The 19,009-nt window shown below is 34.6% G+C and overlaps 3 protein-coding genes and 1 non-coding gene across 4 annotated transcripts in view; 3 read left to right on the forward strand and 1 right to left on the reverse strand.

Annotated features, from left to right (window-relative positions):
* Nucleotides 1–548: 548 nt before the first annotated feature.
* On the reverse strand, nt 549–5,559 carry LOC125876559 (translation initiation factor IF3-4, chloroplastic). The gene is made up of 9 exons (XM_049557768.1): nt 5,212–5,559; nt 4,183–4,222; nt 4,032–4,091; nt 3,542–3,594; nt 2,540–2,595; nt 2,414–2,447; nt 1,604–1,676; nt 1,420–1,512; nt 549–917 (listed from the first exon to the last, which is right to left on the reverse strand). Exons 1-9 carry the CDS (start codon nt 5,472–5,474, stop codon nt 777–779), a joined length of 813 nt encoding a protein of 270 aa, XP_049413725.1. The 5' UTR covers nt 5,475–5,559; the 3' UTR covers nt 549–776.
* A 2,404-nt stretch (nt 5,560–7,963) lies between these two features.
* Nucleotides 7,964–11,136, forward strand: LOC125876540 (heat shock 70 kDa protein-like). Its single transcript, XM_049557751.1, has 2 exons — nt 7,964–8,257; nt 9,283–11,136. Exons 1-2 carry the CDS (start codon nt 7,964–7,966, stop codon nt 10,954–10,956), a joined length of 1,968 nt encoding a protein of 655 aa, XP_049413708.1. The 3' UTR covers nt 10,957–11,136.
* Nucleotides 11,137–14,593: 3,457 nt separating this feature from the next.
* The window catches only part of LOC125877661 (eukaryotic translation initiation factor-like), an 80,484-nt gene continuing 76,068 nt past the window's right edge, over nt 14,594–19,009 (forward strand). The window contains exons 1-9 of the mRNA XM_049558889.1: nt 14,594–14,986; nt 16,431–16,502; nt 16,598–16,693; nt 16,877–17,065; nt 17,545–17,642; nt 17,910–17,997; nt 18,102–18,452; nt 18,550–18,792; nt 18,888–19,005. Of these exons, the coding sequence (XP_049414846.1) occupies nt 14,828–14,986; nt 16,431–16,502; nt 16,598–16,693; nt 16,877–17,065; nt 17,545–17,642; nt 17,910–17,997; nt 18,102–18,452; nt 18,550–18,792; nt 18,888–19,005 (1,414 nt within the window). The 5' untranslated portion in view covers nt 14,594–14,827. The remainder of the gene's footprint in view (nt 14,987–16,430; nt 16,503–16,597; nt 16,694–16,876; nt 17,066–17,544; nt 17,643–17,909; nt 17,998–18,101; nt 18,453–18,549; nt 18,793–18,887; nt 19,006–19,009) is intronic.
* On the forward strand, nt 16,039–16,143 carry LOC125878048 (small nucleolar RNA snoR103). Its single transcript, XR_007447673.1, has one exon. It is a non-coding gene; the product is annotated as a small nucleolar RNA snoR103 (small nucleolar RNA).

Here is a 19,009-nt window from a genome sequence, read left to right on the forward strand (position 1 = left end):
GTAAAGGTGGTGTCTAAGTCAGCACGACATACGTAACTCAATCGAATACCTACAACCAGTAGAGGTATGGGATAACTTTGATCACTATGACTAGCATATGTGAGATAGTTCTATTCACTCCCAACTTAGACATTAGAGAAAAAATCACTTGCAAAGAAATGAAGAGTCTATACTTTGAATGAATTAGTAACAATGACCCCATGAAATTTGAATACTACTTTCTTTTCTAGTGGGAGATGCTCTCCCTTTGTACTATCATGAGATTCTTGCCCGTCTTTCTTTCAGCTTAAGCCATTAGATCGAGGGCGCATGGGCAGCACACTATGCCCAACTAGGGATGTGGTGATGTTGTGGGGCGGATATTGGCCACGAGTGTGCGGTTGGTCCTACATGTGAGTCCACAACATCTACTGGGATTTGTATCCTATTCTTCCACAGTTCATACTACCTTCATTGACCGATAGGTCACACCCCTGAATGCTTGGAGAATATTCATATTCGTCATGTAAACATCATGGTGAAATATAAGTACATAACAAGTGAAGGAAAAAACTCAAACTTACTTCAACTTCACCTATTAAATGTTACTACAAAAACTGAATGTTTCTTGCTACTGTTATAGACACTACACAAGTGTACATCCTATTACAGGCGTGTACGTGACTAAATTCTATACAAGACAGATATCAGGGTGCATCTCTCTCACCCTTCTCTTGAGAATTATATGCATTGAATTATCTGCTAATAACCCCTTATAATAAACTTTCATCTGATGCTCAAACACTGGCTGAAACTTCAGTTGCTGGTTTTTCCTTTTTCTTCGGTTGCTCAGGAGCTTTCTGTACAATAGCCTTATTCGGTACCAAAACTATGAAGACGTTCCTATCCCTGAAATTCTTGTTCTCCTCGGTTGCAAGCTGTGAATAGCACCATAATATAGACGTTAATTAGCCAGAGAGGGAAAAGACTAATTGAGAATACACACTTAAATCGTTCATTTAGTCATGTATGCACCAAAGTTATTCTTTAATCTACTGATCTTGAGTAACAGTCAAAATATTGGATTTCAAATCCCAACTCATGTTGTTTACAGTGTTCGATTATTATCCATTACTCCTTGTTTACTTTTTCCACAAATATTTTCATCTGATGTGATGATTGAATGCCTCTAAGAAAGAATCAATAGTGCTGTAGTCATGATCTAGCAGATAAGATTCATAACCATCTTCGTTTAGTATCGAAAATGGTAAGACTTTCAGAATTACCAATACCTTCTCATATATGTTTTCATATTAAAGGACCAGGTTGTGATCTTAGTGTTCACGCTTTTAAACCTATTCACATCTTCTGGACACTGCAGGCACAATGCCTCCTGACTAATATTTACTTTTTGCGCGAGAAAAAACAAATCATGCTTACCTCACCAACATCATTCTGAAAACGCCTAAGTAGCTCAATAGCATTATTTCTGAACTCATTTTCACGCCCTTTCAAGTTCACTATGATTTTTACCTGCAGGAAGTACCAATAAATAACATTTAAACATTAAAGCACCAAATTCTCTAATGTGATTGCATGCTGAAAATACATGATTCCGAGCTACCTTGTCACCATCTTTCAAGAACTTCTGAGCGGCTTTCAAACGCACTGAATAATCGTGAGAATCAATATTATAACTGCAATATCAAAAGAAACCTTCAAATACCAGAAATAAGACCAAAATAAACAAAAGTGGGAAAACAGGATATAAACAATGTACCATACCACAACATATTACAGTAAGGATATTGGTCTTTTACTTCAGAGAAACATTAACATTGAAATGGTTACCGCGTGTTAAACCTAACAACAGAAATAAATTTTCTTCCTGGTAAATTCAGTCTTAACTAGAATGCTGAGAACTACAATATTAGAAATTCCCCTTTTCACCATTTTTTCACGAGACCCTTATCATTCTTTCTTTTTTTATCGTTCTTTCTTTTTTTGGTACATTGGAAAAGATAAGACCCCTTATCACCATTAGGAAAGTGTATGAACACAGGGAACACTTCATGCACTTTCTTTCATTGGCCGAAAAAGTAGTAAGTAGATAAGACAAACCGTTTCTGCATTCAACATAGTCCAATGGAAGACAAAATTAGGGACACCTCCCAGGATTTGATGGATGAACATATAGAGGTCTCATTATTTTGCATTTGTATGTAAGGCACTCATCCACAGAATGCACAAAAATACCATATAAAGTATAGATCAACTTTAATACTGAACCACCAAAAAAAAAAGAAGGAAGAAAATATGGCCATAGTATCATAACTTTTCACTGAGTAGCCATCTAATGAAGGGACAGAACCATAAAAAGCTAATAATTTCTCAATAAATACCAGTGCTAAGTATACATGATATGGAACCTTACCCCATTTTGAGCTCCTTCAAATCCATGCGGCTGGCTGTCATCGAAAAAAAATTGTTGGTAAAAGGAAGTTACACAGAGTCTCTTGTTTCAAAAGAAAAAAAAACTTCTAAAAGGCAAGACATGTACCAGCATTTTTCTTTTGCTGCTCCTTTTTCTTCTTTTGCAGTTCATACTTATACTTGCTGGCAATAATAAAGCAAAATATCAGTGTGCTAGTGTTTTAGCAAATTCAAAATGATAAGAAAACCATGACCAAGATACTCCTTGCATCTAGTCAGCATATAAATTATCTAAATCAGTATGCAAGATAATAACTTGCGCTAAGACGTAATCTTCAAGCAAAAATGACACAGTGCATACCTAGGCTAACCCACCTAATTCAAGCAAAATGGTATGCTTTTGAAACTTGCTTGGTTTTATATTATGTTCACAGCTAAACACAAGCATGGATTCGTAGTTTAACAAATAAAAAGGAATCAAAAGTCAAGCTCAAGTAGATTGGTCTCTGTTATCTGTTTGAAATACCAGATCTCCTAAGGACGAGTGTGCTACAATGTAATTAAGCTTGGTCTGAACTTTGATTCTAGAAAGGCATTATGATCAATCATATCAAACAGGAATAATGCACAACCAATTTGAAGCCTAAACAAATGAAAAAGAAAGTGGAAGCATGATGACCAATAGAAACTCTCCCTTCCCTTACTTTTCTTATTGAGCGTCTTGAATATTGTCTACTTCCCTAGAAGTAAAGTTTTGACAGAAATATATAACTCAAAAGATTACATGATTTTCACTCTTTCAATTCTACTTCTCTATTCTATTTCCAATAACACAAATATCACTATACAACTGTAAGAATAGTAAACACTCTTAAATCTTATACTAGTAAAAATTTCAAGTAAAACTTGGACTATGAAATGGAACAAAGGGCACAACAATTATTCCTAATTGTATATCGGTTCCACAATTACTTCCATTAGATGTGTCAAGCAGCAAATTACAACCTTAATCACTCATAAAGCTAGTACTCCAATTCCCCATGTAGGTGATTAGATCATTCCAGAAATCAAGAAGTATATATCATAATCGAAATTCAGAAAAAAAACACTTCTAATCGATATATCTTACTTGTAATCCATAATTTTGACGACCGGAGGGTCTGCTTCTGGTGATAGAATCACCTACAGATATCCACCAAATGAAACAATAACATGATCAAACCAATATTAACATTATCATAACCAATATTCTGGATAAGCTACTCCTCTAGATAAGCATAATACTCTTTTCAGTTCCTTTTTCCTGCATCATATTCCCTTCTAACTACACCTAATAACCCGAAGCAATAGTACTATTCCCCCAACCAGTACACACTCTTTCTATCAAGATTGATTGTTCCAGTCAACTTTGCCTAGTTTAACACTTAATACCTGCTATACTTTGGCCATCTCATGAATAAAATTGTTTTCTCGACTCCACGTTTACCATTCAATACAAGATTATTAGCACAAATGAGGCAAATTAGAAGACAGCATTGTCACATTTGAGGGATAGTTTATTCCCACATAATCACAAAAGTTGAAAAAAGATTTTAAAAGTCAGTCTTACAGAAACATACCAAGTCAAGGCTTGCATCCTCAGCTCTCTGAAGTGCTTCCATTTTTGACACTATCCCCAACTACATAACAAAAACCAATCAGGGAGAAAATATCAATAATCAATAACAACTTTGAAACCAACACAACAAGCAAATATGAAGTCAGACTAACCATGTTCTGCTTATCATCAATGAGCCTAACCTTGTCTGACCTATTTCAAAACACCACAATAATAACACTAAAAAGTTAACATCTTTAGCAAAAAACCCTACATTTGAAACCAAACACACACATTTAGCATCACAAAAAACAAATATAACCAAAAACGCAACAAAAAGGTTAACAATTTAGCGTAATGTTACACAAGCTGAGTGCACAGCAACAACACAAGAACATGTAAATACCTGATAGTGGAAAATTGAGTGCTTCGTCTTTCAAAACACCACAAGGAAAGCTAAAAAAATTAACAACAACAACATACCCAGTGTAACCCCATGGGTCCGGGGAAGGTACTCAGATCTTACCACTAACAAAATAGGGAGGTAGGGAGGCTGTTTCTGATAAAATTAACATCTTCAACAAGAAAAACAATACTTCCGAACCCAAACACACACATTTAACATCAAAATAACCAATAAGACCAAAAACCAAACAAAAAAGGATAAGAATTTAGCATAATGTTACACAAGCTGAGTGCACAACAATTACACAATAAAGGGGCATCCTAGTGCATTTAAGATCCCGCTATGGGCGTAATCCGGGAAAGGGCCGAACCACAAGGGTCTATTGTATATTGTCTTACACTACATTTATGCAAGATTCTGCTTCCACCACAACTACACATCAACATGTAAATACCTGATATATGAAATATCAAGTGCTTCATCTTCCACAGAACGTGGGGGCGGCTCGAATCCTCCTCTACCACCTCTGCCTCCATATCGGGCGGAGACAGTAGCAGAATAGTAGATATGGGATGAACCAGAATGGAGCTCAGGAAAGTGAAATCGAAGCCCAAAAATGGAAGAATTAAGGGCTTAAAGGAAATGGGGGTGAGGAATTAACATCTTCAACAAAAACCCAATACAATTTAAACCCAAACAAACACATTTAACATCACGACAACCAAATAAAACCAAAAAAGATAAGATTTTTAGCATAATGTTACACAATCTGAGTTACACAAGAACATGTAAATACCTGATAGATGAAATATCAAGTGCTTCATCTTCCTCAGAACGTGGGGGCGGCCTGAATCCTCCTCTACCACCACCTCCGCCGTATCGGGCGGAGATAGTGGCGGAATAGCAGATAAGTGAAGGGCAAGAACGAAGCTGAGGATTATAAAATCGAAGCCCAAAAATGGAAGAATTAAGGGAAGGGAGGAAAAGGGGTTTGTTGGTTAAGGGTTTAGAGGAAATGGGTGTCAAGGTGAAGGAGGTACTAGTGGTGAGACCCGCCATGGACGATGGGGGTGGATGGTGTTTACAGAGAAGGAGCTAAAACAGAGTGTGTTGGATCTTATCCATATGTCTTAACTCTTTTTTTTTTCTTTTGTTCTATTTATATGGTTGATAATAATTGATAATTCTTATTGGCTCCAAAACCTTTGTTTTATGATTTTAAGTTAGATGGTCAATAGCTAAATATTTCGATTTTTGAATTTTATAGCTAAATTATTAGGTGTGTGAACTTTTTATTTTAATTATTATGAACTTACTTGTACCCTGTCAAATACTAAAGAAAAAGTAACCTAATAAGACAAATATCTCTATCATATCTATTGAATCTCATTATATATTATAATTACATAATCTTTCGTTCGCACTCCTCTCCTCGTTCTCTCCCTCCACGCTTTCCCCTCTTTCTACTACCCCCACCCCGTCCTCTCTCTCTCTCTCGCTCTCTTTCGACCCTTTTTAAGCTCGGTGGTGACGGCACTAAAAGGCAATTGATAAATGCATCAATACACATTTTGATACCAAATACATGTATGTATACATGAATATATAAGATATACGATTTCAGTTTGTTCTAAATACATTATATTCACATTAGATAGTTGATATCGAATATATTGGATGAAATTGATGTATACATTGGTACTGAAAACACATATATATGTACTCTAATTGTGAAATACAAATACATATAAGGAGAGGAAGGGGAGAAGGAGAGAAGGAGAGAAGGAGAGAGGCCAATAATAGATACATGTGAATCGCGTTTTGAATAAATTACATCTAATTTAATTCATGTGTATTTAAAATACATGTATATATCTTATCAAATACAAGTATCTAAAATAATTTTTTTTTTCTAACTAAAAATGTAATTTGCACCAATAATAGTGTGCTTTGTCTTGTTTGCTAAACATTAAGGGGTCTGTTGGTAGCTAGATAAGAAACAAGTTATTCAAGTATTAATGTTTGTATAACTTATACGACATTCTGTAATAGATATGAAATAAGTTATTTATGTATACAATTATTTGTATGACTGGTTTAGTTTAATAAATGGGCAATGCCCATATTTTGATTGTTTAAAAAAATAGAAACCCGCATAACTAATACATGTATAAGTTATGAGAGAAACTATTATTATTTTATGCAGGATAGCTAATAGATATATAACTAATATATGAATAATTAATATTTGCATAAAATGATAGAGAGAAGTATTGAAAATACTTCTAAACTCAACACACATTATTAGTATCATTCATGAATTATTGACAGCCTTAAAAACATCCATTTACTTAACTAACTAAATTTAAATACACCCTCGATATTGCAACATGAGTAAAATACACCCATAAATTCTCGCCAAGTTTAGGAGTGTTTTCAACACTTCTCTCGACTTTCCATTAAGAGTCTAATGCTTCTACAAGAGTTTGAGACTACTTGCTATATCACGTGGCAAATCGTGAGTATAATCTAAATTTAGTTAGTCAAGTAAATGAGTGTGTTTAAGGGTGTTAATAGTTCGTAAGATAAAACTAATAATTTGTGCAAAATTCAGAAGTGTTTTTCAATACTTCTCTCTAAAATAATACATAGATTCACTCGATCTTTCCTGCGGCTATATTGCAGTTGGGCTGCAGAAGGTCTAATTCACACTCAATTGGGCTCAGTGAAATCAAACCCAAGTTCTACTTGCACAATTTCTAGGCCCAAAAAATAGCCCAATAACCCATTTTACAACCTGACAAAAAATACAACTTCAAAGTACTTCACAAAACTTACAAAATAGCTACGTGTAAGTTCATCATATTCAACAACTCATCAATTTTCTTGACACCTCACTCCGCCATACGTCACCGTCCACCGCTGCTCAAATTTAAGATAATCACCACCTATCCCATCGACATATGTCTCGTAAACACGTAATGTTGACGTGATATAAAAATTTAAGAGATATCTAAACGATCATTTTGTAAGTTAGAATATTAAATTGTCTAGACATGTATTTTCAAAGTTAGAACTACTTAGTATCAATTTATTATCCTCTTCGTTTCAATTTGTTCTTCCATTTTATTTTGATACAAAGTTTTTTTTTTTTTTTTAAAGAACATGTAAAATTTTCTGATCATAAATATATTACGTGAAAAGTAAATTAAAAATTATCAAAAACAATTTTAAAAAATAATAAATAAATTAAATAACATAAATATACATTATTAAAATAAAAACTCCTTTAAAACCTTCACATAAATAACTTGACAGATTTACTATTTTACCGTCTTTAATCGATATAATAAATTATATACCTATTATATCATTATCGAATATTTTTAATTTAATCAGTTAACTAAAACAATTTTATAAAATCTAGAACCATCTCCATTCTTCCTCAAACTTGTATATATATACACATCCCAAATACAAACTTTACAACATACACACATACTAAACCAATTTTCCAACATACCCAAAAAAGAATCTTAAAAAAAAAAATGTCTACTACTAGTAGTAAAGAGGGAAAAGGGATAGGAATAGATTTAGGTACAACTTATAGTTGTGTTGGTGTTTGGGTAAATGATAGAGTTGAAATAATACCAAATGATCAAGGAAATAGAACAACACCTTCTTATGTTGCTTTTACTGATACTGAACGTTTGATTGGTGATGCAGCTAAGAATCAAGTTGCTATGAATCCACATAATACTGTTTTTGATGCTAAAAGATTAATTGGTAGAAGATTTAGTGATCCATCTGTTCAAAGTGATATGAAGTTGTGGCCTTTTAAGGTATTTTGTTTGTGTGTTATATGTAGATTTTAGTTTGTTAAAGTTATAGTAATATTAAAGTGATTGATTTTTTTATGAGGTTTTGTATTGTTTTTCGTAGATTGTGAGATAAAAAGTAAGGTTTGCATATAGAGGTGGAGCTAGTGGGTTTCTGGGTTCAGATGAACTCAGTAGCTTTTTTGGTAGATTTTATATTTGTATAAAAAAATTAAATAAATATATTTATACATTAACTTGTGAATTCTTAACAAAATTGATTGATGCTTCAGTGGTGAAGAAGTGATCGTGAAAATATTTGGGTGGGTTTGAACCCCTCTCTTCTTTTAAAAGGAAATTAAAAAATGAAATTTAGAACCCAAACTCTTAATTCTGAGATCCACCTCTAGATTTGGTGTATAGACATATAAGATTATATGGGGTATGTGGTAGTTGGTTTGTAACATTGAAGTGATTTTTGTCATGTTAATTAGTGACTATAACTTGAAATTGATAAAAGATAAATGGTTATTATCTTTTGGTGCAACTAATTGTGTTATACAATATTATTATTATTTTACTATATATCTTGTTATTTAGTGTAGGTAGTAGTGTTTATACTATCATAATATTCGTTTACTTTTGGCTATCTTTATCATTTTTGTTGTTGGTGCTTTAATTTCTATAGTTTTTTATAATCGAAAAAATGATTTTTTGGGGTTTGAGGGTCTAGAGAAAATAACCTTCTGACCTCACATATTCTCTTTAGACCTCACTCGTACATCACATGATTTATTCTGTAGATAAATAGTGGTATTATTTTTTACAAAAGAGGGTATTTTTATTTTTGTCAAAAGGATTTTGGATTCAACTAATTTAGAGTTGTTTGAGTCGATTGTTCTTCTTCTTAAGGGAAGAAGTCAAAGAGTTTTTGTATGGGTGAAGTTCCTATCGCAATGTGATTTGATTTGATCTCACGATATCCTCATCTAAGCTTGAAGAACATCTACTTTGTTTTTCAACGATAATAATTGTGTTTTTATCGACAGGTTTATTCAGGTCCAGGTGACAAACCTATGATCGAGGTAACTTACAAAGGTGAAAAGAAGCAATTTTCAGCTGAGGAGATTTCATCCATGGTGTTAGTCAAAATGAGAGAAACAGCAGAGTCTTTCTTAGGATTCAAAGTGAAAAACGCGGTCGTAACGGTGCCTGCTTACTTCAATGATTCACAAAGACAAGCAACTAAAGATGCTGGTGCTATTTCTGGTATGAATGTTTTAAGAATTATAAATGAGCCTACTGCTGCTGCTATTGCTTATGGTTTAGATAAAAAGGCTTCAAGAAGAGGTGAACAAAATGTACTCGTTTTCGATTTGGGAGGCGGAACGTTTGATGTGTCGATTTTGACTATTGAAGAAGGGATATTTGAAGTTAAAGCAACTGCAGGGGATACACATTTAGGTGGTGAGGATTTTGATAATAGGTTAGTGAATCATTTCGTGACGGAGTTTAGAAGGAAACATAAGAAGGATTTGAGTGGAAATGCTAGAGCATTGAGGAGATTGAGGACCGCGTGTGAGAGGGCGAAGAGGACTTTGTCGTCCACGACTCAAACGACTATTGAAGTTGATTCGTTGTTTGAAGGGATTGATTTTTATGCTACGATTACTCGAGCTAGATTCGAGGAATTGTGTATGGATATGTTTATGAAGTGTATGGAGCCTGTTGAGAAGTGTTTAAGGGATGCTAAAGTTGATAAATCTCAAATTCACGAAGTTGTTCTTGTTGGCGGATCGACTCGGATACCGAAAGTTCAACAACTATTGCAGGACTTTTTCAATGGGAAGGAGCTTTGCAAGAGCATAAATCCAGACGAGGCAGTCGCGTATGGGGCGGCAGTTCAAGCAGCTATCTTGACTGGTGAAGGTGATGAAAAAGTTCAAGATTTGCTTTTACTTGATGTTACACCATTGAGTCTTGGACTTGAAACTGCTGGTGGTGTTATGACAACTTTAATACCACGAAACACGACGATCCCAACGAAAAAAGAACAGATTTTTTCGACTTATTCGGATAGTCAACCAGGTGTACTAATCCAAGTGTATGAAGGTGAAAGAGCAAGAACAAGAGATAACAATCTTCTTGGGAAATTTGAACTCTCTGGTATCCCTCCAGCACCAAGAGGGGTTCCGCAAATCAATGTCACGTTTGATATAGACGCGAATGGGATACTAAACGTGACCGCGGAGGACAAGACTGCAGGGGTGAAGAACAAGATTACAATTACAAATGACAAAGGGAGATTGAGTAAAGATGAAATTGATAGAATGGTAAGAGATGCTGAGAGGTATAAATCTGAAGATGAAGAAGTGAAAAAGAAAGTTGAAGCAAAAAATGGACTTGAGAATTATGCATATAATATGAGGAATACAATAAAAGATGAGAAAATTGCAAGTAAATTGAGTGTTGAGGATAAAGAAAAGATTGAAACTAGTGTGCAAGAAACTATTGAGTGGCTTGATAAGAACCAATTGGCTGAAGTTGATGAACTTGAAGACAAGTTGAAGGAACTTGAAGGGATAAGTAATCCTATAATTGCAAAAATGTATCAAGGCGGTGGTGATGGCGGTGGTGGTGGTCCGATGGACGATGATCAAATGCCCGGTGGTGGTACCACTACTGGGCCCGGTATGGGACCTAAGATTGAAGAAGTTGATTAGATGTTGCAATAGATTGAAATAGTTTGATGTTTGTTTGTTTCAACTTTTTTTTTTGGTAGTTATGTTTGATCTTGTTTTTAGGTGTGTAAAGAATGTTTATATGTTTGGACTTTAGAAGTTGGTTTTTAGTTTCTTGTTGTAATAATGAATATGTTTATGCTATTTGTGTTTGTAAGTTGATTTTTAGTTTCTTGTAATAATAATAATATATGTTTGTCTTGTATCAACTTTAGTTTGTTGTGTGTGTGTGTAAATTTATTATTCTTGTGTGTTTGTCACTTATTTTTAGTTCTTTTGTTTGATCTTGTTTATGTTAATTACATAATAGTAATTAATTGTATTTACTATGTTTAGTATTTATCATGTATAGTAATGTATAGTATTTATTATCATATATGATTTTCTAAGGAGATAATCTCTTTTTAGAATAGTAATAATAAGTTTACACCCTTATGAAGTTGTGTTTGTATTGCTGGTCATCGTTTTATAACGTGTGATTTGAAGTACAATATTTATTTAGGAATTTAGAAGGTATAATATAAATAAATAAATAATTTAGGAAAGAATATTGAAATCATTATTACTTACCTTATTAGAATGGTTTAAAGAGGTTTTTAGCTTATTTGACTTGTAGTCAATTAAGCTATATGGTCTTTGGTATTTTTAACTATTTAGTTAGCGTTTTTTACTTAATGAATCATGCCTTTTTTAAAGTAGGGAAAAATGATAAATATACCCTTGAACTATCGTAAATGGTATGCTGATACCCTCTGTCATACTTTTGAGACATTGGTGCCCCTATCGTCCAAAAACTAGAGCATATATGCCCTTCACTCTAACGGAAGACTAAATAGGGACACGTTGCACAATCTTATCCGTCGATCCGATATTTAAATAAATGTAGGGTCGATGGATAAGATTATGACACGTGTATGTCTGTTAGTATAAAAGGTATATTTGCTCTAGTTTTTAAACGACAGGGGCACCAATGTCTCAAAAGTATGACGAAGGGTATCTGCATACCATTTACGATAGTTCGGGGTATATTTTTCATTTTTCACTCTAAAATATTTCTATTCCTAAGTATAGATTCAGCAATTCATTGTCATGTTGTTGTTGTATAATAACTAACTCAAAATATACGTGTAACACACGTGTCGAGAAATTAGTTATGTTAAAACATATGAATCATCATGTTACTTTAAACAAGTCATCTAAACTTTGTTTTACACCTGTGAGTTGTGATAACAATCTTTAACATTAGTTATACTGTCGTATCATTTTACTTTATGATTTCAAGTGTCATGATCTTAGAAGTTAACGATATAAAATAATATCTAACCCTATTTATATTATTGCACTTTTTGTTGTACTTGTGATTTCAAGTATCATAATTTTTAGGGATAAGGGTTTGAAAAATACCTCAACTTTGGTCGAATTTGTTATTGCGATACTAAACTTTCATGAGGACCTACTACCTCCCTAGACTATTTAATACTGTATTTTAAACATATATATTTGTCCACATGGACATAAAAAAATAATACAAAATTATAAATAGTAATGTGTCCTCGTGGGCACAGATATACCTTTAAAATACACTATTAAATAGTTCAGGGGGTAAAAAATATGATATTAAATAGTCTAGGGAGGTAATAGGTCCTCATGAAAGTTTAGTATCGCAACAGCAAATCCGACCAAAGTTGAGGTATTTTCAGACCCTTATCCCTAATTTTTATATCAAAAGTATTAATATTTATCTTGGCTAAAACAAAGGTTATACAAATTCTTTTAATAATTTTTTTTTTTCAATATCATGTTAAAACATGTCCATCTTTACCTTAAGTAAGTCTTTTGAAGTTCAACTTACACATGTATTTTTTTTAAAAATCATTATATCGTTTTAGTCGTATTTATTTGTGACTTCAAGAGTCAAAATCATTGTATTAAAAATTATTAATGATACAAATAACTAATAACTGAGAATGTTATAACTTATCTTTGATCAAAATAAATACTATACAACATTTTTTTTGTATAATATAATTTTTCAATATTATGTTAAAACATGCATGCATGTACGTATATTACGTTACCTCAACTTATAAGTTATTTGAAGTTCAATTTACACGTCGAAAAATAGATTTTTTAACTACATTATATCGTTCTCACCGTTTATTTGAAATTATTAGAAAGACTAGTTTTTGCCTTCATTAGTTAATGAAAATGCATATCTAACATACAAGTCAAGCAAGCTTCTTGGGTGGTACAAAGAATTCTGAAAGCTGCCCAACATTTACAATAGAGGCTGACTATACGTATTGAGACATGTATAAGAGTCATAGAAAAGTACTCCATTTGGAAAATACGCAGATGAAAGGTGCAATGGAGAAGGTAGAGTGGAGATCACTGGTGTGGATGAATACGTGAGAGCTCCTAAATGACTGTTCATTTTGTACCTAGCTAGCAGTATATGAAAGGCTTGCACATAAAGATAGATTGACTAAAACGAGGTGTGATACAGTCTCCTATATATCCTCTATGTCAGCAGATGAATGAGGATCTCAACCACATGTTCTTTCAATATGCATATGTCGTAGAAGTGTGAAGTAAAATATTAACTCGGCAAGGTATTAATAAAGGCATAATGAACTGGATAGCTGAGGTTCACAAGACAATCAAGTATACGAAGGGTAAACGTAGCACAATACTTGTGTATAAATTGACAATGGCTAGCACAATGTATTGCTTATGGTTGGAACATATTAACATGATATTTAAGCAGAAGAAGCAACTAGCAAGTTCACTTATTAAACATATTATTCAGGAGACGCATGAGAGAGACAATCGATATCTACTTGCTAACATGTTTTGAATATGTATCCATATGGTGTAGCTAGTTAGATATGAGAGTTAGGCTTTAGCAAGGATGCAACTTATGTCCATACATGCTGATTTTTCTTGATTTGTAACGTTTACTTGGTAAATAGAATTTACTTGCCCAAAAAAACATATAAACAAGTCTTAAATTTGACTTCAACGGATAAGTAAACACTCAAACTTCGACTATGAACATGTAAACACCTTAACGTATCTGTATTATGTAAGTTAAACACTCCAATCTACAAAATGGTCATCTAAATACCTTCAAAATTAATGTACCACGTCAGTATCAAGTATCCACGAGCCAAAGCAGAGACAAATTGTAACATTTAATTATTAGTTAATATCAAATTAAAATATCTAAATTTACACTCTCCAAATTAAATTATTTACTTATTAGCCGAAATCCAAGTTTGAATACTAAATACTTACTACTTTTTTTTTTTTCCAAAAATTTAATTACTTTTACTTCCCAAAAATAGTGTTCATGACATAAATGTGTCAAAAAAACTTTCATTGGCCCAAAAGCAAAACTTTGAACCATAGCCCAAGGGTAAAATAGTCAAAAAGGGCATGTATTTCCTAAAAATGCACCCAAATAATTCCTAATATACATAGTAAAAAGAATTAATATACCAAAAATACCCTCACACAAATCTCAAACTCCCAAACCTATCCCAAAAAAGGGTTTCCTTTCCCTCTTTCTCCTCTTCTCCTTCTCATAAACGGCCTCACCTCTCCTCTTCATTCCTTCTCCCTAGCAGAGAGAGGAAATACTCTCTCTCTCTAAAAAAAATTCTCCCTTTCTCTCTCTAAAAAGGTCACCACCCCTATATATATATACATAATTCTATCTGGGTATTTCTTCATTGTGTTAGATACATATTATTTGTATCTGGGGTTCTCTTGATTTGGGTGTTTTTTGAGAGATTTGGATTCTTTTTTTGTTCGAATTGATCGGACGGTGGAGAAATTGAGTTAAGGTATTATGCAGGCTGATCAGACCGTGTTAAGTTTGAGACCAGGTGGTGGTAACAGAGGTGGTGGAAGCAGAGTGCTTGGCCCTCGCTTTGAACCTTCCTCGACTAATTCAGATCTCCCTTTGCTTCGTCCACATGGCGGTTCTTCATCTATTTCATCTTTCAAGGTTGAATTTTTATACCCTTTTGTTCAGATCTGAGTATTTTGGTTCTATTTGGGTGTTTGGCTTTGAATTGGGTGTTTTTTTAGCTGTTGTTGGTTTCTGTTTTGGTTAATATTGGGTTTGTCAATCTGTTAGAGAGTCTATTGCCAATGTTGGTTGTGTCTTTTGTTCTTTTTATGGGTCTGTTTATTGGAAGGATGAGTAAATATTGAGTTTCTTTGGGTTAATTTTGGATTTTTGATATCTGTTATTGGTTTGTGTAGCTTGTGTTTAAGTCTTATTGGTAATGTTAGTAGTGTCTTTTGTTCTTTTAGGGGTCTGTTTATTGGAAGAATGAGTAAAGATTGAGTTTTATTGGTTAATCTTTGAATTTTTTGGTTTGTGTAGCTTGTGTTAAGTCTTATTGGTAATGTTGGTTGTGCCTTTTGTGCTTTTAGGGGTCTGTTTATTGGTTAATCTTTGATTTATTGGTTTGTGTAGCTTGTGTTAAATCTTATTGGTAATGTTAGTTGTGTCTTTTGTTCTTTTAGGGGTCTGTTTATTGGAAGAATGATTAAAGATTGAGTTTTTTTGGGTTAATCTTTGATTTTATAATCTGTTATTGGTCTGTGTAGCTTGTGCTATGCCTAATTGCTAATGTTAGCTGTGTCTCTTGTTTTTTATGGTTTTTTTGTTGGAAGAATGATTAAAAATTGAGTTTTTAGCATCCGAGGCTGTGACCTAGATGTCAATGAAGTGGGTGAGAACCATGAAGTCTCATGTTCAAACCCAACCGAGACAAAAAACACTAGGTGATTTCTTCCTATTTGTCCTAGCGTTATAGAGTTGCCTGGTACCTGTTGTTGGTGGGAGGTGGCATGTATCTTGTGGAACTAGTTGAGCTGCATGCAAGCCGGACCTTAATGGGGTTAATTTTTGTTTAAGAATGTGTAGTCCACCTGGTTCTTTTAAGTTGCAGAATTAGGGCTTGTCGGTAGCATAGAAATATCCATGCATCAGTATGTAGTATTTCTGCCGTTATTTTTGCCTTTTATGTCCTAATTCTTGGCAGCTCACTTAAGAATGTGTTTCTGCTGTAAATATGGACGGAGAACAATTGGTAGGCTTTAGGTGGGCAACCAAGGAGTATTGTGTTGCTCATAAAGACCCTACTAACATTGAAATTCCCATTAAGTGTTACTTGTTAGAAGAAGTTCCAAGAAGCTATGCTGTTCATATGAGCTCGTTATCAGTTGGTTGCATGTTTTTCTCTAATAAAACTGGTGCAACTCAGAGAGTAGTAAACACTTCTTTAAATTGGATCTTAATGTAGCTTCTGATGACCAACTCTCTTTATTTGGACATCTCAAGTGTGCAAGTGTTCTTGAATGCCTTTCTTTCATTGTTGAGATTCAATTTTAAGAACTCCTTTGTGATATGTGTCTTGACTATCCTTTTATATTTGTAGACTGGAGACTCACGTTTTGAGGGCCGTGAGCGTGTTAGGTATACTCGAGATCAGCTGCTGCAACTGAGGGAGGTAAGAGTGGTATCTTAAAGTTTTGGCATATGTATATGGCAACCTTAATTTCTTCCTTCTTACGGTTTTTCATTGGGTTGATTGTTTGTGTCTAGGTGGTTGCCATTTCTGATGATATCCTTCGAATCAAACAAGAAGTTGAATCTGAATTGTTTGGTGAAGATGGCAGTCGAAGTCGTGCAGACACCAATGTGAGTATCTGTCAAGATAGTTGTATTTCCTTCCCCTTTATGATTTTTGTGATGTCAGGAACCCCACCCACTCACAACATGACTGCTCCTGCACAGAGTGAACAGAAAGGGAGTGCTGTACTTTATTGTTACTTACACGATGAATTTCTGTTGCCACAAGTTGTCTCATTTATTTGTCTGCAGGTGCAGGTCCAATCTCAGACTCGTTATTCTGAGCCAGATAGCCGTGACTGGCGTAGCAAGTCATCACAATTTTCTGCCCCCACAGAGGACAGATCATGGGACACTCTACGAGAAAACAGAGAATTTGGTGGCAAGCAAGAACAGCTTAACTCACAGTTCGCAAGAACTCAAATATCTCCCAACCAAGGGGTAATTCTTAAGCAATTCCTTATGTAGTATATCCAGAACACATCCAGTATCTACCTTAAGAAACCTCTGCTAGGAAAACAATCTGGCAGTTTTGCTAAGACACCTTTTCAACACATTCTTCAGTCCCAACTGAAAATGAGAGTTGAGAAATGAAGAGAAGTTGTTAAGTTAATCATTATACAGTACCTTGCAAAAATTTAGTGGTGGATCAGGAACTCCAGTAATTGGGCTGTAGTAATTTAAAATTAGGTGTAAGGGGTTTTAGCGATATCGTTTGATCATTCAATTATGATGATAGTTCTGAAAGGCAGCTAGTTTATCAGAGGAGATGTCTATTTTTCTTCACGTAATTTATTTCCATTTTTTCTCTGTTATAGCAAAGGGCATTGTTGTTATGATTTTCAAAGCACACTTATATCTGATATGAAGCTATTTTCAGTTCTTGATCTCAGAAACCTTTATTTTTATCTGTGAATTAGGGAGGACCTGCTCCTACACTTGTCAAAGCTGAGCTGCCATGGTCAGTTCGAAGAGGCAATCTTTCTGACGAAGCTCGTGTCTTGAAGACTGTGAAGGGGTAATTTTTTCTCTGTAATAGATATGCATTTTGTCAAAATATATATGCGTAACTGTTGTTCATTATCTCTCTGTCTCCCTGTCCATCTCTTGATTTCCCCTATTCGCTGCTTTATTGTATTCTGTTAGATGTCTGTATATCTCTACCTGCGCAATACAAAACTTCCTTTTGATATGTTTTCACTTGCACATGAGACTACTACATGTGGCATTAGTTGAACGTATGGATTAATCTTAACTCATTGATCTTAATTAATATTGATTACAGTATCCTCAACAAGCTGACTCCAGAGAAGTTTGATCTCCTCAAAGGTCAACTGATAGATTCAGGGATAACAAGTGCAGACATTCTAAAGGTCTGTCTTCCTTTCTCTGGCATACCTCTTTTTTAGTTGTGCTTTTGTTCACCTCAAATTTTTCCTTACCTTGGAAATTTAATGTGTTCTATCTTCATTTTTAGGGTGTTATTTCCTTGATATTTGACAAAGCTGTGTTGGAACCAACATTTTGCCCGATGTATGCCCAACTGTGTTCTGATCTTAATGAAAAGCTGCCTCCATTTCCCTCTGATGAACCTGGTGGCAAAGAGATTACGTTCAAGCGCCTTCTGTTGAATATCTGTCAGGAGGCATTTGAAGGTGCTCACAAGCTGCGAGAAGAGGCGAGGCAAATGACAGCCACTGATCAGGAGTCAGAACGCAAGGACAAAGAAAGGTTGATCAAATTGCGGACTCTTGGCAATATTAAGCTTATTGGCGAGCTTTTGAAGCAAAAGATGGTCCCTGAAAAGATTGTTCACCACATTGTTCAGGTTGGTAATTGTTTCCTTTTGCTCATGTCTTTTTGTTCCATACTGATTGCTGTCTTTAATGCATTAAACTGGAATGTAATTACTGATTTGTTAACAGGAACTATTAGGACAAGATCCCACAAGCTGTCCGGAAGAAGAGAACGTTGAAGCCATCTGTCAGTTCTTCAACACCATTGGCAAGCAGCTTGATGAGAACCAAAAATCAAGGCGCATCAACGATATGTACTTTAATCGGTTGAAGGAACTATCAACGAACCCCCAGTTGGCTCCCCGACTGCGGTTTATGGTTCGTAATGTGCTGGACTTACGTTCCAATAGCTGGATCCCTAGGCGGGAAGAGGTGACACCTTATTCATTCTTTCTATCTTGGATTTGTTGCCTGTTCATTCCCTAGAGTACTCTCTTATGGTTTAATATTCTTTCCTTTTTGCACAGGTGAAAGCAAAAACCATCACGGAGATTCATTCTGAAGCAGAAAAGACCTTGGGCTTGCGTCCTGGTGCCACTGCAAGCATGAGAAATTCTCGTGGTCCTCCGGCTCAAGGGAGTTTGAGCCC

This window comes from Solanum stenotomum, chromosome 9, assembly GCF_019186545.1.
Source record: "Solanum stenotomum isolate F172 chromosome 9, ASM1918654v1, whole genome shotgun sequence".
NCBI classification, from domain to species: Eukaryota; Viridiplantae; Streptophyta; class Magnoliopsida; order Solanales; family Solanaceae; genus Solanum; species Solanum stenotomum.